This window comes from Furipterus horrens, unplaced genomic scaffold (assembly GCF_987537825.1).
Source record: "Furipterus horrens unplaced genomic scaffold, mFurHor1.1.pri manual_scaffold_3, whole genome shotgun sequence".
Taxonomy (NCBI): domain Eukaryota; kingdom Metazoa; phylum Chordata; class Mammalia; order Chiroptera; family Furipteridae; genus Furipterus; species Furipterus horrens.
In genome coordinates this window covers 156,603,648-156,630,017 of record NW_028327173.1, presented here as the reverse complement: position 1 = coordinate 156,630,017, position 26,370 = coordinate 156,603,648, and the positions used below count along the sequence as shown (strand labels likewise).

Below are 26,370 nucleotides of genomic sequence, written 5' to 3'. Positions count from 1 at the left end.
TATATTACTTTGGTAATTTTAAAATATCTTATACATAAATTTTTAAAAAACATTTGCTTTGGGCTATTTAATATTTTGCATCAAACTAAAAGGTTTAGGGGTTGAATAGTTTTGGTTTCTCCTTAATCTGATTTTATAATGTAGTGTGTCAGCATTGTTACAGATTTCTTGAAAATCAGTGACACTGAAAAAAGAATGTCAACAAAAGTCGAGTCTGATTAGTACTTACACTGTTTAGCATTAGTATTACTAGTGAAGTGAAAGTGGTTTCATATTACACTTGCTGACACATAAGCATAAAATATTTAATATTCTATTTTTAATGGTTTTCTATATCAATATCATCTAACTGGAATTTTAGATTTCCAATACATATACATGATATTTGGTATGTATACACTGAAGCTGATACATGGAGAAAACAAAATATATTTAACAAAGGATTAGAATTTACAAAGCATTGTTACTTACTTGAAAAAGGTTCTTGGTCGACACCATTACTACTTCCCACTATATTACAGAACTGTGTATTTGTTATCAAATTGTGCATCCCAAGAATAGCTATAGAGATAGAAAAGGAGTTATTTTTATTTCCATCAGTTTTAAACATAAAATAATTTATTTTATAATAAAAAATTTCTATCAATGATTTTAACATTCTCTGGACATTTTCCAAATTCAATTAAATATAGACTTTGCATCCAAAAAAGGGGACACAACATGATTAATGCCCTTATTTTTTTCGCCACAGTTCTGAATTTAGATTTCCTCACATTTCTGAATTCAGACAGAGAGCTGGAGCCAGCCTAACCCTAAATGCAAATCTACACTTAGCTCCATCTGCTAAGAAAAAAAATTAAAATGATCTATTTTTGCTGTTCATGCTCACACAAGGTGTCTAGCAACATAATCCGAAAAAGGTAGATTTTCAACTTAATCTTCGCTATTTTTACATTCGTTAACTCTCATATTAATTTACATTCATACTTTAGCTAAGAGTAGAATACTGAAAGTATAGCTGAATTTTCATATTTAAGATTAAAGTAGCATACCCCCAAAATGACAGGAGAAATAAATTTGGTTTTTGTTTTTGATGCCTTTTTGCAGCCCCTGGCCCAGTCCACTCTGACAAATTTACAAATCCATCAATCCTCCCTGCCCCCAGATATAAGACACCGGCTCTGGCTGTGGGAAAACACCATGATTGTCCTTTTCCTGGGTCCTTCCCAAAGAATCACCACTGATCCTTTCAATCGTGTTATTTCTTGGGGTTACTTGGGACCAAGATCTCCCATGTGTCCTATCGTCCTATCTAGGAAAACGGGTGTGTGTGGGAACAGGTAGGGGAGATACTGGTCCTTATAAGAAACTGGCAATGATGAAAATAACGGGGAGGTTTGGAGTGTTGCATATGTACTTCAGAGAAGTTGGGAAAGTAATGAGTACAGCTCAGGGCTGACTCTCTCATCTGCTTTCCAGTTCACTCTCGTTGGTTCTTTCTGATAAAATGGGACAGCTTCTAGCTGAGCACCTGCTGATAAAAGGCTTTTATGAAGACTTTCAAAATGGGCAACATGGGAAAAAATGTAAAATAATACAATAAATTCCGTTAACATAAAAATTTCACCACTGAGAAAACAGAAAGAAATGAAATTCTTTATTTCAGATTTAGAGTATAAGAAACAAAGCCAAATATGTGGTCACTGATTCAATAGCACTTTGCTGGAAAGGAAGCATTTGCATAAGGTACACAGGTGTGTGCTGGTACTCCCCTCCCATCCACATTCATTCACAAATTAATGTGTTTTAAGAGATACCTGCGAGGTCACACAATTCTGTATCAGAAGCACTTGTCAAAGCTTCTTCTAGTTCTGGATCAAGAGATACTTTTTCTTCTGTAAAAGTCTGTACAGGTTTCTGTTTAGGGATAAATATTTTCCCTGTAAAATAAAGTGGTTTGTTAATTTAGTACTGCTTATAAACTCACTACCATTTTACTCTTCTAACAAAAGTTATTAAAAGTATGTGCAATTGAATCAAAAACAAAATTCAGATTAACATCTACAATAATTTAGTTTCATCTCTAATATGTATTTATAAGTTTACAGGGTAATACCATAAGAGTTGGGGGAAAAAACTAAGAAATTTTCCCATTTGTGAAAATATAAGTAGGTTCTTTTTGGAGTAATTATGAGCTATTCTACAATTACTGAATCAAAAGATAAATGAATAAAGAAATAAACATAAAAATCTATAAAACTTTAAAAAAATTAAAAGAAGTTTCACCTATTCTTTCTTTTTTTTAGAGAGGAAGCTTTTAATTTATTTTTAGAGAGGGGGAGGGAGAGAGGAAAGAGAGGGAGAAAAACATGAATGTGTGGTTGCCTCTTGCACGCCCCCAACTGGATGGGGACCTTGTCTACAATGCCACCATGTGCTCTGATTGGGAATTGAACCAACAACCCTTTGGTTCGCAGGCCGGCACTCAATCCACTGAGCCACACCAGCCAGGGCTCACTTTCTTATTCTTAAGCAACAAACTGTTCCAGTCCCTTGGGGGATGGCAGAATCAATTTTCCAGGAATTCAAGTTCTAATTGCAAGGAAATTCCTGCATGTCATGAATGGTAGCCTGAAACTTTTTATCGTATCACTGTTCCTCTAAGGCGTGATGGACACTAACAAGTTTACCCACTAAGAAACTAATTATTCTAGAAACCTAGAGTATTTATGTAAAAATCGGTATTTGATTACCATATGTTCAATGCAAGATTAAAAATATGAAGGAAATAGTAATAATAATGATATAGCTGTAGCACAAGCTAAACAAATGAGACATACTCATCACACATGGAAGGGACTCCGTTACCAAGGCTGCCTCTAGTTTCTCTCCCAAGACAGGTGACAATGCTAACTAAACGATCTGGAAAAGTCCTATGTACGGATTCACAGAAGTGGCAATTATTTTATTTTCTATAAGGAAACTACCAGGGAAACAGGTGAGAATATGTGGCCTGATGAATCTATGCAGTGCTCCATGGAAAGGAATGTTTGTGGGCTTATAATTAGCAGTGAGTTGTGTACGTCTTGTTCAAGGTAAATACCAATTAGTGTAAGTAAGGAATCCTTCCACAATTCAAACAATGTAAACTGCTCCCAGGAAATCGGCTAAGGCTGGTCAGGTATTTTCTGTTAAGCCCATCTAAAAGATCTTAATTTCTGACATTACATTTTTTATTTTTAGCATTTTCATTTGGTTTTTAAAAAAAAAGAAAATTTTCACGTCTCTGCCAATCCCTCATTTCTTCATCCCTCCTATGAGGGGCTTCTCACTTTCTGGAATCATTAAGATTTGTGTCAAGTTCTCTGATAGGTTAAAAAAAAAAAACAAAAACAAACTATGATTACATAGCGAAAGCTCCTTGTTTTGGTTGTTAAAGTGAGAATAACACATCTTTTGCAACTTTCTACATCTGAACCAGAAATCTTTCTGGTCACATATTTTCTTATTTAAAAAACAGCATTTGGTCAATCCACAATGTATTTATATCAATAACAACTTTTTTAAAACTTCATTTTTATTGTTGACCCTATTATAGATGTCCCCAATCTCCCCCAACCCCCGTCTTTGCCCACCTCCATTCCCTCTGGCCATCACCACACTGTTGTCTGTGTCTATGGGTGATACATGTATGTTTTTTTGATTAATCCCTGTACCTTCTTTCATCTAGGATTTTTTTAACTACAAAGACAGAATACCCAGTTAAAAGTGATTTAAGCTGATGATTCTCAAGCTTTAATGTGCATCTTATCCATTTAGTGATCTTATTAAGGGAGGTCTGCTGTGTGCTGAGATTCTGCATTTCTAATCAACTTCCCATGCGATGCTTATACTGCTAATCCACAGACCACTATTAAAGAAGCAAAGGTTCAAACCATAAGTATTTTTATCTCCCTTAGTAAGTCCACAGGTATGTGGCTGTTCAGCAGCTCAATGTTAACATCAAAGATCCAGGCTCTGTTTACTTTTCTCTTTGGCTATAACCAGTATTGAGGCCTTTGTTCTTAGCTTATCAGTCTCAAGATAACCTTCCTAACACTAAGTATCAGGTCAGGACAAGGAAGGAAGGAAGGTCCCTTTCTTAACTGTCAACTTTATAAAGCAAACTGTCCAGTAGGTTTCTCCCCTAGTCTTACTAACCAGCTCTGGGTAACATGACCATGCCCCAGCTGTAAGAATGGCTAGGAATGTAAGCATCTGGCATTTTTGGTGTATTTCAGAGATGAGCTCTGCTAGTAGGGAAGAACGGATCTGTGAACGAATACATTTGTCTCAATATTGAACCCAATGAAGTACAGTTCTGTGCCTCCTTAATTCCCTGAACATCTCACTACAGATACACTTATACCTTCTGTATTGTGTCTGTCTTGTTCTTAAGAGCTGTGCAACTACCACCCTAGCACACAGCAGGCAATCCAACTTGTTGAATAAATAATTCAGTGATCACTTCCAGCTCCACTACTACTTTTATAGGTATAATTTAAATACCCTCGTTCAAAGTTACACAGCAGAGCTAACACTAGAACTCAGATTCCCAAACGCTTAACCCAGGGCTTCTTCCAATAAACTGGTGGCTTTCAAACTTAACTCTTTTTTAAAAAATATTTTATTTATTTATTTTTATTTTTAGAGAGAGGGAAAGAGAGGGAGAAAGAGAGGGAAGGAAAGATTGATTGGCTGCCTCTCGCATGCCCCCAACTGGGGACCCAGCCTGCAACCCAGGTATGTGTCCTGATTGGGAATCGAACCGGCGACCTTTTGGTTCGCAGGCAGGCGCTGAATACACTGTGTCACACCAGCCAGGGCCAATATGTATTTTTAACAATACAAAAAAGTAATTACTTCATATTTCTTCATGGTTAGTTTAACACTAATACAGTATAAGAATTATCTTTTAATGTGTACATATAAAATCTAGTTATAAAAAATTAAAGAAAGTTACTTTTGTAAGAAAGGATAAAATAGAATTTAAGTTTAGTACTAAGAACACAAAATTTAAGGGGCTCTCCTCAAATGGACTAATAGACTCAAACAAATCCTTAACAAATCTTAACTATTTGCATAAAGTGAAAAGGTGATACTAAAATTCATGTGGAAATCCAAGGTACTCAGAATAGCCAAATAATCTTGAAAAAGAACAAAGTTGAAGAAATTGTACTTCCCAATTCCAAAACTTTATAAAGCCACTGTAATCAAGACAGTGTATGGTACATAAGGAAAGACATTTAGATCAATGAAATAGAATTAAGAGTCCAGAAATAAACTTATATTTACGGTCAACTGAATTTCTACAAGGGTACCATGACAATTGAATTGAGAAAGAATTATCTTTGCAACAAATGGTGCTGGGACAACTGGATAGCTACATGCAAAAGAACGAAGTTGGATCCCTGTAGCTCTTATGTTTTAATTCAATATTGATTACAGACCTAAATGTCAAAGTTTAAACTGTAGCACTCTTAGGAAAAAACATAAGAGTAAATCTCCATAACCTTGAGTTAGGCAACGGTTTTGTTGATATAACAAAAGCACAAGCAACAAAAGAAAAAGTAGATCAATTGGGCTATATCGAAATTAAAACTTTTGTGGAACAAATAGTACCATCAAGAAAGTGAAGAAACAACCTACACAATGGGATAAATTTTTTTCAAATCATATACCTAATAAATAACATCTAGAATATATAAAAATGTTTATCGATTAAATATTGATTTACTGATGAAAATCAATAAAAAGACAAATCAATTTTTAAATGGGCAAAGGAATAGAAAAAACATTTATCTAAAGATTCAGCTAACAGCACATAAAAAAAAATGCTCAATATCATTAGTTCTTAGGGAAACGAAAATCAAAACCACAATGCACCATTACTTCACACCTACTAAAATAGCTATAATCAAAAAGAAAGACAAGTGTTGGTGTGGATGTGGAAAAACTGGAACCCTAATACACTGCTGGTGGAAATACAAAATGGTGCAGCCACTGTTGAAAACAGATGGGCAGTTCCTCCAGCAATGCCACTTGTAGATATATATACCCAAGAGAAATAAAAATGTGTCTACACAACAACTTGTACACAAATGTTCATAGCAGCATTATTCATAATAGTTAAAAGGTATATACAATCTAAATGCCCATCACTGATGAAAGATAAAAAAGTGGTATATCCATACAATAAAATATTATTCATCCATAAAAAGGTATGAAGCATTGATACATGCTTTAAGATGGATGAAACTCCCAATATGCTAAGTGAAAGAAGCCAATCATAAAGACACATTATATGATACCATTTACGATGAAATGTCAAGAGTAGGCAAATTTATAGAGACAAAAAGTAGATTAGTTATTTCCTAGAGCTAGAGGTTTGAGTGAGGAATGGAGATTAACTGCTAATGGGTACAGGGTTTCTTTTCAGGATGATAAAAATATTCTAAATTTAAGACTATGATGATAGCTGCACAGCTCTTAAGAATGTACTAAACACCACTGAACTGTACACTTTAAATGGATAAACATTATGATGTGGATTGCATTTTAATAAAGATGTTTAAGAAAAAAAAGAAAACACCACCAAGGAGCCAATGTATTACACACGGTATTTTTGGTCATCCTAAGTAAATTTATGTTTGGACCCATAAAATGCAAAGAGAAAATAAGATAACTTTGTGAGACACGTTCAGCCAGTGTGTTTGTATTTCTCAGTCAAAATGAGCTGTTTTCTGAAAAACACATAATTAGCAAACTGTTGATTGATTCCATATTAACAGAAAACACTTTTCTAAACATGTGTTAAATTAGTCTTATATTAATCGTATTTAAGTTAAAAATCTTAATTACTATGAAATGCTGATAAATAGATCTACTTTCTAACGGTTAATTTGATTTATGCCCTCAAGGTCTTGCAGGATGTGCGACATGTTAGGCTTTCATTAGACATAGAGGTAGTATGTAGGATGTGTCTGTGGTTTTGCAGAGGGTGGGAAAATGGGCAAATCTAATACTGTTTTTACCCCAAACCATCTATTAACACACTTATTAGTATTCCATTTTATTATGATCATGTTGCTTCTGATGTTTTTTCCAATTATGGATTATTTTTTACAGAAATTTCAATCTCATTCTGATAAAATGATTTAACATATATAAAGGAATTGATATCTAGTAAACATAATAGACACATTAATTCTTTATTCTTATTTCCCCTGGAATGTCTTGCATGCAAGTGTGTGTGTGTGTGTGTGTGTGTGTGTGTGTGTGTGTGTGTGTGAGAGAGAGAGAGAGAGAGAGAGAGAGACAGAGAGACAGAGAGAGACAGAGAGAGAGAGAGAGAGAGAGAGAGAGAGAGAGAGAGAGAGAGAGAGAGAAATTCCAAACAAACTAGCAACCCAGGAGGACTGAAAACCAGACACTACCAAGTAGTTCTTAAACGCAGGGAGTGAGGGTTGACTAGACATAGATATTCTTGAAAAAGCTCTTTATATGGTTCTGATTCTTACCTACTTAAGTGATAAGCACTTATCTGTATAATAGTTCTGAAAGAGATTAGAATGAGTTATCTTATATTGATCTAATTTTACTTTTTCTCTTCTTGTAATACAGTCAAAAGCCCTAACTTATAACTATTATATTTGTATTTATTTGAAAATAAAACAATATCTGAGGAATTATTCACTTTTATTCTTCAGCAGACAGCATACTACCTAAATGGTTTTAATATCCTTATTTAAGATAGCGAAGTCTAACACTGGATTTTTTTTTTTAACTGAAATTATGGTTCTTTACATTGCAGCAAAATCTGAAAATAAACAATGACTAGATGAGAAAAAATCTCTGACAAGTATAAATGACATGTTCTGCCCCACCAATGAAACAAAACAAACAAAAACAGGGCTATGGCTCTTGGTTGCTAAAAATGTTAAAATAGTTCAGTAATGTTACTGCAACTATAAAATGGCAGCTAAGGAAAAAGAAGAAACCAAGATAAGAATTCACATAATAGTAACTTAAATGCATGGCATTTATCCAAACCCATGTTTGTGCCAAGGGGGGGGGGGAATATCTTGCCAAGATCCTAATCATTTTTCCAAAATCGTTAAGCGATATTATGAACTGTGTTAATTTATTGTCAGGACTTTTCTTCACTAGTTCTTATCTCTTTTGCTCTGATATCAAGTTATACCTATCACAATGTTAAGAATATCTTAGTCATAGCCCCCATCCCTTCTGAGTATATAAAAAGTATAAAAACTAGAAACAGAGATGGCTCTTAGTTATTTCATCCTTACAGAGGTGAAAGGCCCCAATTTTATGGTTTGTATGTTTATAAGTTACCTTGTTTCAGAAAAGATTTAAGGCAACTAGGCCACCATAATTGCCACAGGGGGCTTTGGGATATCCCTTTTGAGAGGAAGCACACAAACCTCAAATTAACCAAACTAAAGGATGCGAGGGCAGATCCTGGAAAGGCATTTGTTGACCCAACAACCCATATGACACCTGCTCAATACTGTAATATGATCATCAATAAATATTTGACAAATGTTTACAGAGTATGCGTATATTAGATGATGAGCTAGAAAAACACTGTAAGGAATAAAATAAGAGACCCTTTCCTTTGGGGATCTTATAATCTAGTCGGGGATTTAGACTATGTATAGTATATGATTCTGGAGAGTTCTTCTTCCAGCCAAGATGGAGTATTAGGGACAGGATTTACGAACATGACTAAAACAATCTAAACAACCTGAAAATGGACAAAATATGTGAATGTTATCAAGACACTGATCATCAGGCAACAAAGAACAGTGATCCCTGAGAGATGAGAAATAAAGTGAGCCCTATAATCACCCAGCTTACTGCAGCACAGGGAACAGGAATCCAAGCAGAGGCCGGTGAACTCTCTGAACTGAGGAGACAGAGCTGGGGTCCAGAAAGATCAAGGCAACCAGCATTTGCAGGACAGACTGCCAGATGGGGAGAGTTACACAGAGAGTGAGCTCTGGAGATCTGCAGAGGGCCACTTCCTAGTACTGAACAGAGTACTGTTCACACCTGTATGTGATGAAACTACCTGGGGCCAAGGAAAAAAACATCTGAAACATTAGATAACAGTGCCTGGGCTTACGCAGGGCTGGGAACCGTTCCCACCAGCCAAACTGGAAAACCTCGTAATTCACAGGACACTGCACTGAAAACTCAGAAGGGTCTTGCCTCAGTAGCAGAGAAACTATTAGCTCTAGATTGAATATTGCTCCAATCCCACATACTGAATCTTAAAAGCAAGACCCTAAAGAATCAAACTGTTTCCCACAATGAAGCTCAAGAACATTCACAGAAAAAACGAAATGTCCAGCACGCAACAAGTTAAAATTCATAAAGTCTAATATCCAATATAATTTATCAGCATACAAAGCAGGAAAATTTGATCCATGAGAAAAAAAAATCAATCTATAAAAACTGACCTAGCAATAACAGATGATAAAATTAGCAGGTAAAGTTGTTAAAAATTATATTTCATATATTCAGAAAGTTAAGTAGACATGGAAGATATAAAAAAAGAGGAAAAGAAACAAAGAACTGATGGGACAAATAGAGAAGGTATAAAATACTATGCTAACACTAATCAAAAGAAAGCAGGGTTGGTTAATACACTAATACCAGACAACGAAGATTTCAGAGTAAAGAGTACCAGAGATAGAGGTCATATCATAATAACAAAATGGGCAATTCATCAAGAGGACATAAGCACCCTAAAATAAAAACAAAAAACCTAATAAGAGAGCCCCACAGGATGTGATTCTGGAACAATTAAAGGCCATATTCTATGGTACATGAATTACATACAGACATGCTGGCAGTTAAGACTATCAAGAGTGGGCATGGTTATCTAGGGAAAGTTTCCCATAAAACAAGGTCTTAACATGAGCGATGAAAAACCCATCTGGCTAACTTCTTATCCCAAAAGATTAATGAGTGAATCATCAAAGACCAGTCTGAAAAGGAAATGCCAGCATCTGCATGACTCATTTCAAATAACAACTTCAATGCCTGGGAAGACCACTTTTCAGAGGTATTTAAGAGACATTTAGAACGCATAAGATCTGAGTACAAAATAAGAGCCAGTCTTTTATCTTGAACCTAGTGGAAAATAATTGCCCACAGGCAGTTACATAATCCTGTTGATTTGGAAAGGTAATAACCACACTTTTGGTTTACTAAGGGATCAGGTCTGACTTTCCGCCCAAAAAATCATGTACTCAGCAAGGTGAGGAAAGCCTCTTTTAGAAAAGAGTGACTACAGGAAGTTTTCTGGAAAGCTACAGTAATTAGAAATAAATAACTTGAAAAGTATATGAGAAATTCTTCATTGAAGGCAACCTGGTTCAATTCACCTTTAGTAAGCAGGGTGGGGCAGGAGATTGGTGAGCAAGAAACTCAAGGGCATTCCTTTCTTAGGGAGGGAAAGGGAAAACAACAAAAAGCATAGACGGCTCCACCCCACAGGCCAACCAACAGGGAGAGGGCACTTGTGCTGTGCAAGGAAGGGAGTAGCAGCTCCACCTGGGTGAGTCAAAGAAGCTCAAATGGAATTTACTGGTGCACCTGATTATAGTGTACAAGATGTAGCACAACCCATCCATGAACTTAGGGACACCCAGGAAAAAAGTCTTAGTCTAAGTAAGGGTAAAGTGTGGTATTAGAAATGGGCAAGAAGACTACTGGCAAAGCAAAGCAAAATGAGTCAGTAAGAAACTGTAGCATTGCCCTGATTGGTGTGGCTCAGTGGACTGAGTGCCAGTCTGTGAACAAATACGTTGCTGGTTCGAGTCCCAGTCAGGGCACATGCCTGGACTGCAGGCGGTCCCTAGTCAGGGACATCTGACAGGCAAATGACCAATGTAGCTCTTGCACATCCATGTTCCTCTCCCTCTCTTAAAAAAAAAAAAAAAAAGAAAAAGAAAAAGAAAAAGGAAACTATGAAGACTAGGGCAAATTATTTCTCCAAGTGTCAAAATCATGGCAAGGTTCTTATGCCTTATCCATCTTGGAGCTAGAATACTCAAGATACGTAAAAATATGATGAGAAATATTAATTAACTATATAGTCAAACTCTGTGCATTTCCACCATTCTTGGGAATGAGAGAAGAGTTGGATGTATACTCCTTCACCCTTGTCTTGCTCAATGCCTGAGTTACATATTTTGTAAAATTTCAAGGAGAACGAGGTGAAAAGCTTCCCAACATTTTAATATTACATCTTCAAGTAAAAGGAACGTATAATGGAATTATGCTACTGTTTTAATTTTGTCAACCCTTTGGTTTCTTTGAACATAGTAGACTCATAGAAAAGACATTTCCTTTAATCTTTGTCAAGATTACTTGATACCATGATACCATTCCTACCATGAGCTTGTTAGATATAGATGACAGATGTATATTATGGATTCTATTGTAAATAATACACTTAAAAACAATCCTTAAAACAGCTTTTGTACTAGCTGCCTAATACCTTTTTTCCCCTGTTAATAAAATTACACTATTAAAAGCAGAACATTTAACTGGTATAGGACAAAACATTCTCCAAAATGCATTGAAGACACAATGCCATGAACTTCACTTAATTAATTTCTCCTTCTTAGATGCTGACATTCTACTTTCAATTCTGTAAACATAATTACTAATTTATCTATATATGACAAGTATCCTTGTTGTATATCAGGTCTTTCTAAAACATTTTAAGGTGACCTAGAAAGATAAAATTTGGCACAAGTATATAGATTTTGTTTGTGGTCAACAGGAAAAATACTGAAATACCCAATTTTCAGTTTTATGGGGATTCTGTTATGCCTGTTCTATTCTAATTTTAGCTCCAGAAAGAGGGTGTACCTTAAAATGAAAGAATAACAAATATATTCAATTTTCATTTAATTGGTCTCAGAATATGAGAAAGTAGTTGACTTTAATAATTTCATAACTATTCCTTTTAGTGATTTCATTTTTTTCTTAAAAAAAAATTGAGTAGTCATCTGATTGATCTGCAATGGTAATTTACAGGATCACTGCATAATTTTGGCATTTAACCTGGAAGCAGCTCAAGGAACTGAGTGATACCACTATAACATTCCCTGGCGCAGTAAGCTAATACTGCCATCAAATACTGAAACTCTGAAAGCAGTCATCTTAGTATGAAAAATAAGTAGTCAAATACAGCAAAAAAAAAAAAAAAAAAAGCTTCTGTTTTGAGAGGTAGGTTCACCAGCTGTTCTACAATGAATGAAGAACCTTTACTATATGGGAAGGCATTCTCAATCAGAACGTCTATCTCCTGTGAAATAAGCTATTAAGTAAAAATCTTGGGACTCAACCTAGGTGTTCAGGGTAAAGGGTTATGGAGAGGCATCTTTAAAAAAAAAAAAGCCTTCTGGGTTTTCAGAGCTAAGGAGGGTATTCACATTTAGCTCGATTGTGGAGTATGCTAATAACATATAGATAAATTACTCTGAGGATCTTCTAGAATGTGATCAAGATCTTGGGAATAAGACCCAAGGAAAAGAAGGCCTATTAGTGACTAATGATAACCAAGGCTAATTTAAGGATGAGTGCCTAGGGTGAATCTGAGAAAATTAGAGCTGGCTTTTAGCTATATTTCAAAGGAGAGTTCTACAACCCAGGTTTCCAATTGATGAAGATGAATTTGTCCTTCTTCAGGTCTACGGCACTGTAACATGGCTTTTAAATCTTGACCCCACCTAGTCTAGGGTGGTAGTATTTGCTTCGATCAGATGGGTTGCTGAAACTCAAAAACTCCTCTCTGCTTCTGGACAACTCCAAGAGAGAATGGAAATCTCTTGTTTGGTTTTAACTTCACCATATGATCTTTTACAATGATTACACTGTAAAGGATTTTTATAGTTATTTCACGTACCTTTTAAAAAATTTGATTCTCACAAAAAATTTATGAAGTAGGTTAGGCAGAAACCTAGAATGTATGATTTAATTTAGATGAATTTTAAACTAGGCAATAATTAATCTGTTGTATTAGAAGCTGTAATGGTGGTTACCTTTGAGAAGAAGAAAGAAAAGAGACTGGAGTAAGCATCTAAAGGGATCTTTTAGAGATGCTGATAATGCCTTGTGATTATGTGGGTGTGTTTACTACCTAACTCATGAATCTGTATCCTTCCGTGCATATTCTGTAACAATGCTATACTTCAGTAAAAAGTTCATTATTTTAAAAATGCCCTGGTCTTAAATCACCACATCACAGTCGCCCATAAACAGTGTTTAACAGACATGCATAGTTGTGTCAGTAAAAACACTGAATGTATTATGAAGAGAAAACTACTGATTGTGAATGCAAAATTACTTGTTTGTTATTTCAACTACTTCCATTTATTTCATATCCATCTAAAACCTAAAGTTAGAAAGAAGAAAAAAATTTAAAATACATAAAAGGAAACAAAAACTATCACTCTATAATTAAGGATACCCTTACTGTCACCCACATTCCTCACCTCTATAATTTCTTAACTCTGATATTGTCTTACTTTCTACAATTTTTCTCTCCCTTCTTTCCTACCTCCTCTAATCCTCCAAGATCTTCTCCTAGGTAACAAGATTATAAAACAAGAGCACTGGGAAGCTTCCTGGGTCAGCATAGGACAAATGCAGCTCTTTCACATCTCTTATTTTCTCTTTTGTCCTCAAATTCCATGTTTTTTTCCTGCAATCTCCTTTTCTCATATCTCTCCCTCTGTTTCGACCTCCATTTCTCTTCCTAATCATATAACCCCAGAGTCCATCTGAAACACATGTAATAGTAAAAGGTAATCAACTAATATTTATTCTCATAAAATTATGTTTTATATAAAGAGAATTGAAACTATGCATAGTATTATATGTATGGCTGTACAGATGAAAATATAGTCAGCAGTCTTTTCTATGACAATACAAAGAAATTGATGCTTTTGCATAGTTTCTCCACACTTCAAAACTATGCACTTATTTTCAAATCTTCTTCTGGCCCCACACACCTGAGGTGCAGATATTTACCACCCATAGCAGATGGTTAATTTTATGTGCTAATATCATTGAGCATAGTGCCCAGATATATGGTCAAATACTGTTTGTTTCTATGAAGGTTTTTTATGATCAGATTAACATTTAAATCACTGAACTCTGAGTAAAGCTATAATGTGGTGGGCCACATCCAATCTGCTAAAGGTCTTAACAGAACAAAGACTCATCTCCTCTGAGCAGAAGGGATTCTGTCAGCAGTCTTTGGACTCAAACTGCTACTCTTCCCTGGGTCTCCAGCCTATTGGTCTATCCTACAGATTTTAGACTTACTAAGCCTCCACAATCACATAAACCAATTTCTTAAAATAACTCTCTCTTGCTTTACACTTACATTTACACACTTACGCTTCTGGTTTTGTTTCTCTGGAGAACCATGACTAATGCAAGTAGCGAAGACAGTGATTCTCAACTACAAATGGAGAGGGGGGTCTACAGAAAGAGTAGAGGGGCTGGGAATTATAGATCATTTTAAAAGGCCTGATGTAGACCTTATGAATATACTCAAAAGTCATTTACTAGTCTTACTCTACTACAAAGGTGGGAATGCTAAAATAAAATTTTCAGCTTCCCTTACAGCTAAGGGGTAGCCATATGACAGAACTGTGAGAAGGGCCTCCTTTGCAGATATAAAGCTAACACCTCACTAGGAGAAAGCACTGTGCTCTAACCATTCTTCCTGCCCATACCACTAAAGGAGTCAGACGTAAAAACAGTGTCTGAAAGAGCTCATCTTCAGCTCTGTTACTGCTCCCACCCCTCCCCAGTGCCCATGCATGGTATCCTAAATAAGAGCGTAAGAAGAATCTGGCTGCTTAGTCCAACCTGTACTGAAAGCTGAAAAACTTAATCCATGCCATGTTAAGTGTTATTTTTAAAAAACATAGTTAATACCTGGGCTCTACTGAAACTACCTAAAGTCAAAATCTGCAATGGGAAGGACTTAGACTAGGAAAATTTTCTGAAAATAATGATTACAAAATATTGACAATTATCACTATGAATTACTAAGGAAGGTTACAGAATATCCTTTACAAAGGGTCTTTGAAATAGTGTCTGAATTATTTTATGGCATTCCACCGTAAAGACAGGAGTTAGAAGAGAGCAGCACTTTGACATCATTTCTGTTCTATAATATATTATTGATTTAAAAATTTTAGTTCAGTACACTTTCAATATTTGTCATAGTAGAGACTAAAGAGTGTTGATTGAATCACTGTGTAATAAAACCTAACAAATAATCAAGAAGGAACTTATTGGCGAAGTTGATGAAAAATATAAATAAAATGCCCAAATTACCTAACAATTGAAGTCAACACTATCATTCTTTACGATTATCAATGATATACCTCTAAAAATATGATTGTCTCCAAACCTGCCTATAAAAAGAAAAATCAAGTGCTATTAAAAAATGATTTCAAAATTCTGTGTTTACCTTTTTTTTCTCCAGTGTATGGCACATAGTCTTCCCGGTCCTTATACTCCAAAGCTTCCTTCTCCAGATATGACAGAAGGTGTTCTCTATTGAATGGCCCAGTGGCAGGCTTTGAGGTCTGGTTCTTCTGTCGGAACCCTGCAGGCAGAAGGGCATTCTGCCAGAGAGAATGAATCAACCATTATGACCACCAAGAATGCTAATGCTATATGCTTGCATAGATTACTCAAATAAAGAATTACATGTGATGTAGGCATTAAACATTTCATTAAAGGATTTTAGGGCTTCAATGTGTAAGTGTTCCAAAGTTTTTGTACTTTGTTTTTAAAAATATTTTATTTATTTATTTTGAGAGAGAGCAGAAAGGAGGGAGAAAGAGAGGGAGAAAAACACCAACTGGCTATCTCTCAAATGCCCCCAACTGGGGACCTGGACGTAAACCCAGGCATGTGCCCTGACTGGGAATCAAACCCACGGCCTTTTGGTTCGCAGGTTGGTGCTCACTGAGCCATATCAGCCAAGGCTCCAAAGTCCTCTTTTTTAAATTAGGAAGTATTCATTACATTACTATTGAAATAGGCACAAACACATTTTCTTTAGATAGTATTCTTCTATTAGCAAGAACACCCTTTTACTTTTAAAATGTCCTGGGACAGTAATAAAAAATAGTTTTTTAATGCTTAATAAGCAGCTCAGTATATATGTATGCACAGAAAATAATTCCATTACAAAAGAATGTTAAATGACTATATATATCATAGTTCTTCATAATGACTTGTACTCCATTGTGAAGATATCCTCATCATAAAAACATGTATACCACACAGTAGGGTACAAGAGGTGAATGTTTATTTGTGTTTAAACACAATGTGAGAGGTTTAACTTCCATGTGTATGTATGTGCATATATATCACCACTAGGATGTGTTTGCAGCCACCAGTATCACTGCTACTCATGCACCAAGGCACCCTGAGACACTCAGGACAAGAGTTATGTCCCTGGGCTTCCACATGACTACAGTCCTCTTGAGTATAGGGAGTGACTGAGCATGGAGGAGGGGCGAGAGATGATGAATTAAACTTGTCTCCTGTAGTCCCTACTCTGAATTTTCACTAAGCCCATGAATAGCAAGTGGTGACTAGACAACGTGAGCTCCATCCTTCTTCTTTTCAAAAGCCAAAGAGGTGACCTTGCTCTGTCTCACTATTCCTTTGCTTTGAAAATGGGAGGCAGCCAGAAGTCACACCAAAGAGCCAACCCTCTTTCGCAACACCTCCCAATATTGGCAGTGACGCTGTATCTTATGGCTGTTATAAAGGGTGATCTTATATGGATAATGATAATAACAAATATTCACTTTATACCTAGAAAATATAGTACTTCAACTTTGGCCATTTGCTGAGATCCATCATAATTTTCATAAAATTCACCTTTGTGTTCTCCTCATATAATGATATGCGTTACACAGAAAGCTCACCTATAAAGAGGAAACACAAAGGAAGTCTATCCCTAAGCCCGCACCAGGTATGTTTTGTAACACAAAATTATCCATGGGAACATACAAAAGAAACACGAGATTTCTACCCTCAAACTCTGAAAGCAAGACAAGAGTGACACATGAAGAACCAATTTCCAATCAACCATCAAGTGCTATCCATTTTTATTCCCTTAAAAAACTCATAAGTCTGTTTAATTTTCTCCATTTCCAACACCACTACTTTGGTCTAAACTATAATCCAAGTTGGGAAGGAACATCACATTAGCCTCCCACTGGTCTTCCAGAATCAGTTCCTGATATTCTTTACCCCTCCCTCCCACCCCACAAGATTACCCCTCGCCTTACCTCACACCCTCTCGATCTTGCCACACCAAACTTTGGTTCCTCCCTTAACCCTTGCCATATACCTCCCCCTACCACAAGGTCTTCCCTAGAATGCCCTGTCCATCCTTATTTGCTACTCATTTTTCAGACCGCAGCTCCATTCCCCGCAAAGAAAGATTTTCCTGACTTCCCCATTCTATGCTCATATCAACATGGCACGATTATCTGATTAACGTCTAACTCCCCCCACTCAAGACCACAACTGTTGTACTCACTCACATCCCTAAGCCTCAAGCAGTACTGAAGATCTACAGGCTGCATCCCTCACCCAAATATTTACCGAATAAAGATTTGAGAATACTTTTAAAGAAAAATGCTCATTAAGACAAATTGATAAAAGTTATTTCCCTTAGCCATCAAAAAGGCATTCATGTACACACTGCTATTTCATGGTGGCAGTGATAGAGTGGCTTTATTCCACCCACCCGCTCAAGCCCATGTGAAACATATGACTTTTAAGTGATATGTTAGCTGGAATCCTAGCTCCTTAAATAATCTCTTAGATCACAAAATAAAATGACAGCTAATTAGCTTTCAAGGTTACAAACCCAAGAAAAGCTTTATCACAAGTATATTTTAAGTTAATGGATCATAATTACTTAAGAAGATAAAAATATCATTAAAATGACTGCCACTAAACATTACATAGCCTTCCAAAATATAACAAGGCATGATACCTGATCTTCTGCTCTTATCTACCTTCTGAGACTTTATAGGTTACAGTGGTGTTTCTCTGGCTGACTGCTACAGCCTTTGCCCTCTTCTTTTCTTACCTGGTCCCTAATGGCACTCTCTCCAAACACCTCACCCAACAAGTGGCATGTTGTCAATAAACATCTATTCTTCCAGTTTCAACTAACAGTACAGTATTTGAGGTTGGGGGAGTTTCAACTAGTTGGAGAATTTGCAAAACATACCTAGAGATTAAAACTCAAGAATTCCCATACAAAAAGCAGGCATGTATTTGCAAATAAGAAAATGTAAACCATCAGCTTTTAGACTTATAGCACAGAGCATGAGTTACAGGGGACTCACTGGAGTTTAAAGAAAGACCACTAGACTCTGCTAGGGATCAATCAGGTAGTGAGGAATCTAAGTTATTTTGCTAATTGTAGTAACTGAGGCTACTCACTTAACTTTTGTTTTCCACCCGTAAACATCAATGTTTCTCAACCAGTGGTGGTTCCATCCCCCAGGGGGCAACTGGTAATGTCCGGAAACATTTTTGGTTGTCAAAACATAATTATGTTTTTTATTTTATGATGCCTTGACATCTTGGGGCCTTGCTAATCCTGAAGAGACTGCCTCCTCCTGAATTAGCTAGCTAATTCCTCAGGGTAATGTGCCTTTCATATAAAAACCAACCAATCCAGAGTCCATACCCCAACCACCTCCTTTATCTCTCAAGCACCAAACTAGTATTTCCCTGCCCTAAATCACCCAGGGCCAGGTACTGAACAATGAGAAACTACTCCTATACTCCAGAGCCCACTAAATTTATTCAAACCACCCAATCCTAAACTTGCTCATACTTTGCCTACTCTGCCTACCCCACTCACAATTAACTTCCCTTATAAACCACAACAAAGGTTCAGAGCCTTGCTTGTTCCTTGCTCCCTCTGCCTCCTGACCAACCTGGGTGCCTCCCCCATATGGCCCTGCATGGCCTGGTGTAGCTCTTGCTGTTGGGAACTGTAATCAACTCTTTAAAAAAAAAAGGATTTAAAGTATTTTATTTTTTTTAATTTTTAATTTTATAACGCATTTATTTTAAAACTTTTTAATTGTTATTCTATTGTAAGTAATAAACTCTTTTTTTCAAAACAGTTGCCTCCCTGTCTGTCATCTTACCATACACCTAATTATAACAAAATCCCAGGTGCGTTTTAAAACAGGCGGGTATGGTATTGGCCTGTAGTTAAGTAGAGGCCAGGGGTGTTGCTAAACATCCTACAATGTACTGGACAGCCCCACAATAAGAATTATCCAGTTCCAAATGTCAATAGTGCTAAGGCTGAGAAAGCTTGGATTACCATTTGATTTCAAATAGGTCTAACATGTTGAACTGCACATAGATGGTAATGCTGAGACATGATCAAAACAGCACTGTTATTCTAAGTCTTCCCCCAGATTTACGTGTACTGGAAACTTTTTTTATAATAACAATTATGGTTAAGGAATTTGATCGACGGTACCGATACCTTATCCAAGTGCTAAAGTAATGCTGAGAATAAAACTGTACTCTCAATGAATAATCAAAAACATCCCAGCAAGAAACAAATATGTAGTAGCAACAAGGACAATTTTATAAAACAAACTATTTTAATCCTAAAAGGCACTAAAAATCATGTCTTGGCATAAAGAAACTTGGTATAGAAAAGAAGCCTAGAAACCATCACCTTCAGGTTAAATAGCCATAACTTTCGAGTTCTCCCCTCACTGCCTTTCTCCTCCACCAATACAGACCCGGGAATGTTAATTCAAGGGTCAAGGGTCTCTACTTTAGCATGTGTAATTTATAAGACAAATGACTTCTATTTTGCAAACTAGAACATATATACATATATTCAGGTGTGCTCACATGGATTGTAGGATTGCTGAGAGCCTACTTAGATCTAGTACACCAATGACTAGAAACGTATTCAATTTGGTCGGCATCTTTCAGAAAGGTACCAATTAGATTCAAAGTCACAAGAACCTTCCAGATACACTCTGCATTGTAGCCATCTGGTACAGATAAACTCTGAAGAGGCACAGACGTTGGCATACATCAAAGAGCTAATCATCTGCTGCATTTTGCCAAAAACCTTGCTCCTTGCCCAGAGAGAAACTATTTCTTTCAGTAGAGAAAATTTGAGCTGTTTGAAAATAAGGATATTGAAGAAAGCGGGTTGGAACAGTCATGTCAGTAAAGACATGGAAGTAGAAATAAGGAAGTGGAGAGGAGGCAAAAAGTTCATTTGAATAAAAGGGTCCCAATGAAAAGTCCTGCAAAAGCTAACTGCTCAAAGGCAGCTACTGAGTTTCAAAGGGTTTGAAAAATTATTTTGTTTTTCTTCATTAGCTAGCACCTACCTCAGGGTCCAGATCATCTAGAACAGTTTCCAGCTGTTTCAGTTCTATCTCTGATAGATTCCCAAGGAGCTCATCTTCATCCAGGTCCTTGTACTTTTCTAAGTCCTTCCGGAATGGCAGTGCCATCGTTTCTTGTGTCACTGAGTTATTACTATTAAATAGAGTCAGAAGTGACTTTTTCTTTTTCTTAAATCTATGGAGAGAAGAAACAAAAACATTTAAAATATCATCTCTACCTACTTAGATTTATTATTAGTTTAAATGAAATGTAATTTCCACAGCTCACATATTTTTTGACCATATATCACACACCACCCTTTTCTATAGTTCATTCAATGCCTTTACCTTTTGTCTTTTGTTAACAACAACAAAAATAAATGGAAAAAAGAGGGGGAGGAGAGAATAAAATTCAAACCCATTAAAATGTCTACTTGATAGATTTAGATTTTCTGATAAGTGACTTTTAAGGGGAAAGAAGTTATAAATTGTACTAAAATACAATTTTTTCCATCAATGACTTTCAAATGATTGCTCCTAGGGTGCTTTGCTTAAGAATAATGTGTTTAAGGTACAGTTGTTTTACTAGAAGAACATTATTTTCTGACTCAATAGTAATACAGGGGGGGATACTAATGCACTCCCCATGGGAGGTGTGGCCTCGTGCCATTGCAAAAAAAAATTTTTTTGAACGTGCATCAAAAAAAAATTTAAAGAAACTTTTAAAGGAAAAAATACAGCATTCTGAAACTATTTCAGTAAAATACACAAAACCATTCTGAGCTATGTCATCCACTAACTGGCAAGGTTGGTCAGGAGAACCTGATTTTGGAAAAGACCATCACCATTTCCTTACTATGTGGATCACTCCCAAAGAGCTATGAGGTGACTCAATAACCAGCATCTTTCCAGTTACCACAGGACTGTTCTATAGGAAAGGATACTTAACGTAAGTTCCACAAAAAGTATGAAGGAAAATTAAAGAACTTCTATAAATTCTAGCAATATATGTGGATCATTTGTCTCATAAAATGTTCCTATTATAAATAAATAATCCCTACAGTCAGTGATTTGGCAAAATTCTTCTTGGCTGCAAAACGCCCAGTAGTTCAAGGTTTAGATATATTTTCTTTACTATTTCCTTCTCCCATGTTTTCCCAACTTAATATTTTAATTAATATATTTTCAACTCCTAAGAAAGAACGTTCACCACAGGGGTCTGTCAGCTAATGACTTGACTAGCAACCACCTGAGTCCAGTAAAAAGCATATTAACAGAATTGTGCTTATGGAGATATTAAAAAGCAGGCATTTTGGTAATTGCTCAAGACAGATCTGGTTTACACCTGTTCTACTGGAACCTCATAGGTCTAGTTGTTACCCTGGATTCTTCCGTTAAAAAAATTATTATTGTTGTTGTCACTACTAAGTTTGCTAAACCTCCACTTTGTACTTCCAACTTTAAGAAAGCAAGCTTACTAACTATCCTAAGAGTGTATTTTCTCAATTACAAATAATACAGTCTGGGAGAGGACTTCCGGTCAAGATAGCAGCTTAGGTAAACATGGCTCACCACCTCGCACAACCACATCAAAATTACAACTAAAATATAGAACAACCATCACTCAGAACTGTCAGAACTTACCTTGAATGGAAATCTGACAACTACAGAATTAAAGAAACCACATCCATCCAGATTGGTAGGAGGGGCAGAGATGTAGAATGGGCTGGTCCCACATCCACAAGTGGTGGATAAAAATTTGGGAGGGATATCTCAGGAATGAGGAGACCTAGCCCCACAGCAGGCCCCCCAGCCCAGGGTTCCAGTGACAGGAAGAAAAATCCCCACAACTTCTGGCTGCAAAAACCAGTAGGGACTGAGTCAGTGGAAGAAACTTCTGGAGTCTCAAGCAGTTCCCCTTAAAGAACCCACACATGGAATTATTCAGACTCACTCCATTTGAGCTCCAGCACCAGGGTAGCAGCTTAAAAGGCACCAGTGGCATGTAGGGAGGAAGTGAAGTGTCTGGCATCAAGGCAGGAGCTGGGGGGACAGCTTTCTCCCGGACAGATGGGTCGGTGATGCCATTGACCCTCTTCTGAGCCCTCTTCCCACAGATCCAGCAGGCAGGTATCATACCTGAGACTGCATCAACATGGCTAACAAAGGTGGCCCCACCGTGGAGATCCCGAGACTCCAACCCATCGAACTTAAGAGACCACCCAAACTGTTAACCGTGACTTCTACATATGAATGGCTGGTCTTGGCTCATGCTTCACAACTTCCTAAATTTTTTCTAACAAGCAACAGCCAGCCTCAGTGAACCCCCAGTCCCCACACCTCTTGTTACATGGCACCAGCCCTGGCACTAGCAGCAGCCAGCCTATATTCATGGGAGGGCTTTCCCTGAGAATCTCCAAGCCCAGCACAAGGACCAGCCATCTCAGATTGCTTTATCCGTCATGCAGGGTGGCTCCAGGTAGAACAGAGGTGGGGGCTGACCTTGGCCTACACCATCCAGATATCCCAGAGACTGGACACCAGTGGACAGCTACAGACCACGTTGGAGCACCACCACCCTGAGCCTGCACAGCTGATCCTCCACGGAGGGCAAAGGTTGATTAGTGGTCACACCCAGTCTTTGCAGCTGACTGGCCTGGGTAAATCCCTCCCATTGACCTGCTAAGAGTAATCAAGGCTCAACTACAAGAAGAGGATGTACTCATCCCACAAGAAGGGTGCACCTCAAGAACCCAGTGTGGGTGATAGCGGAGGCTGTGCCACTGGACCCTACAGAACACCTACTACATTAGGCCCCACTACCAAGACAAGGAGTAATAGCAGGTCTATCTAATACATAGAAAAAAACACAGGGAGGCTGTAACATGAGGAGGCAAAGAAACAAGGCCCAAATGAAAGAACAGATCACAATCCGAGAAAAAGAGCTAAACAAAAGGGAGATAAGCAATCTATCAGATGCAGAGTTCAAAACACTGGTTACAAGGATGCTCAAGGAACTTAGTGAGGACCTCAATAGATAAAAAAGATCCAGTTAGAAACAACAGCTACACTAGCAGAAATAAAGAACAATTTACAGGTAAACAACAGTAGAGTGCATGGAACTGAGGACCAAATCAGTGATATAGAACAGAAGGAAGCAAAAAACAACTAATCAGAACAAGAAGAAAAAGAATTAAAAAAAAAAAAAAAAAAGAGGTTAGTATAAGGAGTATCTGGACAACTTCAAACAGTCCAACATTCACATCATAAGAGTGCCAGAAAGAGGGAGAAAGAGCAAGAAATTGGAAATTTTTTGAAAAAATAATTGAAGAAAACTTACCTAATTTGGTGAAGAAAATAGACATAAAAGTTCAAGAAGCACAGAGTCCCAAACACGATGACTGCAAAGAGGACCACACTAAGACACACCATAATTAAAATGCCAAAGGTTAAAGATAAAGGGAGAATCTTAAAAGTAGCAAGAGAAAAGCAGTTAGTTACCTACAGTGGAGCTCCCATAAGATTGTCAGCTAACTTTTCAAAAGAAACTTTGCAGGCTAGAAGGTATTGATGAGAAATATTCAAAGTCATAAAAAACAGGGACCTACAGTCAAGATTGCTCTACCCAACAAAGCTATCATTTAGAATGGAAGGGCAGATAAAGACCTCGCAGACAACAAATAACTAAAGGAGTTCATCATCACCAGGCCAGTATTATATGAAATGTTAAAGGGATTTATTTAAGAAAAATAATATCAAAACTATGAACAATAAAATGGCAAAAATACATATCTATCAACAATTGAATCTAAAAAACAAACTAAGCAAACAAGAAGAACAAAAACAGAATCATGAATATGGAGAGCGGTTTGATGGTTGCCAGATGGGAGGTGGAAGGAGGGAAATGGGGGAAAAGGTGCAAGGATTAAGAAGTACAAATAGGTGTTACAGTATAGCCATGGGGATGTAAAGTACAGTATAGGAAATGCAGTAGCCAACGAATTTATATACATGACCCCTGGACATGAACAATGATGTTGGGATTGACTGAGGGACTGAGAGGTGCAGGGTGGAAGTGGGCAAAGGAGGGGAAATTGGGACAACTGGAACAGTATAATCAATAAAATATAATACAATCTGCAGAGAAGAGTCAATGGAAGGTAGCAGCATTTTCAAAATATATTAACCATAAAATGCAATTTTTAAAAAGGTGGCATGCAATTTCAGGGGAAAATATAAAAGATTAGACCACACTGTAAAGAAACACTCCTTTCATAAAAATACCAATGACATAGTTAAGACAGACATAGGCAAGGAACTGATAAAAGTGTAAGAATATGTACAAAGAGTTATTATTTATTTACTTTATGCTATTTTTAATGTTTGGATAATCAATATAAAAATGTTTTCAATGTGGTTTAATATTATTTCTGGAAGTTTATAGTACACTCAAGTGCCATAAACAACAAACTGAACATATAAGGATGGTCCCATAAGATTATAATGGAGCTAAAAATTCCTATCACCTAGTGACATTGTAGCCCTGTACTGCGTAGTCCAACACATGACTCTGTGTTTCTGGTAATACGGGTGTAAACAAATCTACACCTATTATACTGCCAGATGCATAAAAGTATAGCACATACAATTATATCTAGTTCATAAATACCTGATTATGATAATGAACAACTATGTTCCTGGTTTATGTGTTTACTATACTATATTATTCTAAGAGTATATTCTTTCTACTTAAAAAAGGTTTGCTGTGAAACAGTATGCGGTGCTGTGCCTCACCCATCTTTTATTTATTACATCTCCTGATTGCATCAGTTTTCTTGTGCTTTATTTAATCAAGTGTTGTTTTGTACAGTGACATGCTATACAGGCTTGTGGCCTAGGAGCTAGGTTAAATCATATAGCCGAGGCTGTACCACCCAGGTTTATGTAAGTATACTCTGTGATGTACACATAATGATGAAATTGTCCAAGATGCATTTCTCAGAACTTATCCCCATTGTTAAGCAGGACATGACTGTATATGATAAAGCCAATTTCTTTCTCAATATTTCAAAAAATACTTTACTCTCTTCCCTTTACTCTCAAAAGTATCCCAGCCTGTGCCATAAATTCAAAGGCACTGTAATAGACAACATGACAGGAATCAGATATTAGGAACAAAGGCAATATTACATATATATTTAAGTATATAAATATGTATTTTGAAATGTGTATACACACACACACGCATGCCACCCAGGTTTTATAGGTGAGAAACATGATATTCCTTGGAGTGACTAAAATAGTTTACTCCAATAATCATTCTTTAATCCAAAGTAAAATCTGTCATACAAAGCATCTTTATATATTATTCCTTAAAAAAAATAATAAAATGAATGCCTAAGAATGTACTGCCCATCTTCAGAAAGAGAACATTACTAATACCCTCAGGTTCCCCTTGCCAGTGGCATCTCCCCTCCCCAAAGTAGCAGCCATTGTACTGAATTTTGAACTACTTATTCTCTGGCTTTCCTCTACGGTTCTGCCATAAATTTACATATCCTTAGTTTTAATTTTATCTTTTTATTTTTTTTGTACTTTATATAAATGGGCTCATGTAGTATGTATCCTTCTGTGACTTGCTTTTTTCACTTAGGATTGTTTTGAGTTGATGTCTTTTCATTTTCTTTTCTATATAGTATTCAATTGTATAAATGAATATTTGAGTGTTTTGTAGCCTTCCTCTCCTCTGTTTTTCTGACATAAACAATCTTGTTATTTATTTCCTGGTATACACGTGCAATAGTTTCTCAAAATTATTCAAACGTAGGCATGGGATTACTGG

At 36.7% G+C, this 26,370-nt stretch overlaps 1 protein-coding gene across 2 annotated transcripts in view; it reads right to left on the bottom strand.

Moving 5' to 3' along the window:
* TMOD3 (tropomodulin 3) overlaps nt 1-26,370 on the bottom strand; it is a 59,629-nt gene that overhangs the window by 14,603 nt on the left and 18,656 nt on the right. For both annotated transcript variants that reach the window (XM_090270604.1, XM_090270603.1), the window contains exons 2-5: nt 20,532-20,724; nt 15,575-15,731; nt 1,818-1,940; nt 472-561 (exon numbers count right to left, since the gene is read on the bottom strand). In XM_090270604.1, the coding sequence (XP_090126730.1) occupies nt 472-561; nt 1,818-1,940; nt 15,575-15,731; nt 20,532-20,657 (496 nt within the window). In that variant the 5' untranslated portion in view covers nt 20,658-20,724. The remainder of the gene's footprint in view (nt 1-471; nt 562-1,817; nt 1,941-15,574; nt 15,732-20,531; nt 20,725-26,370) is intronic.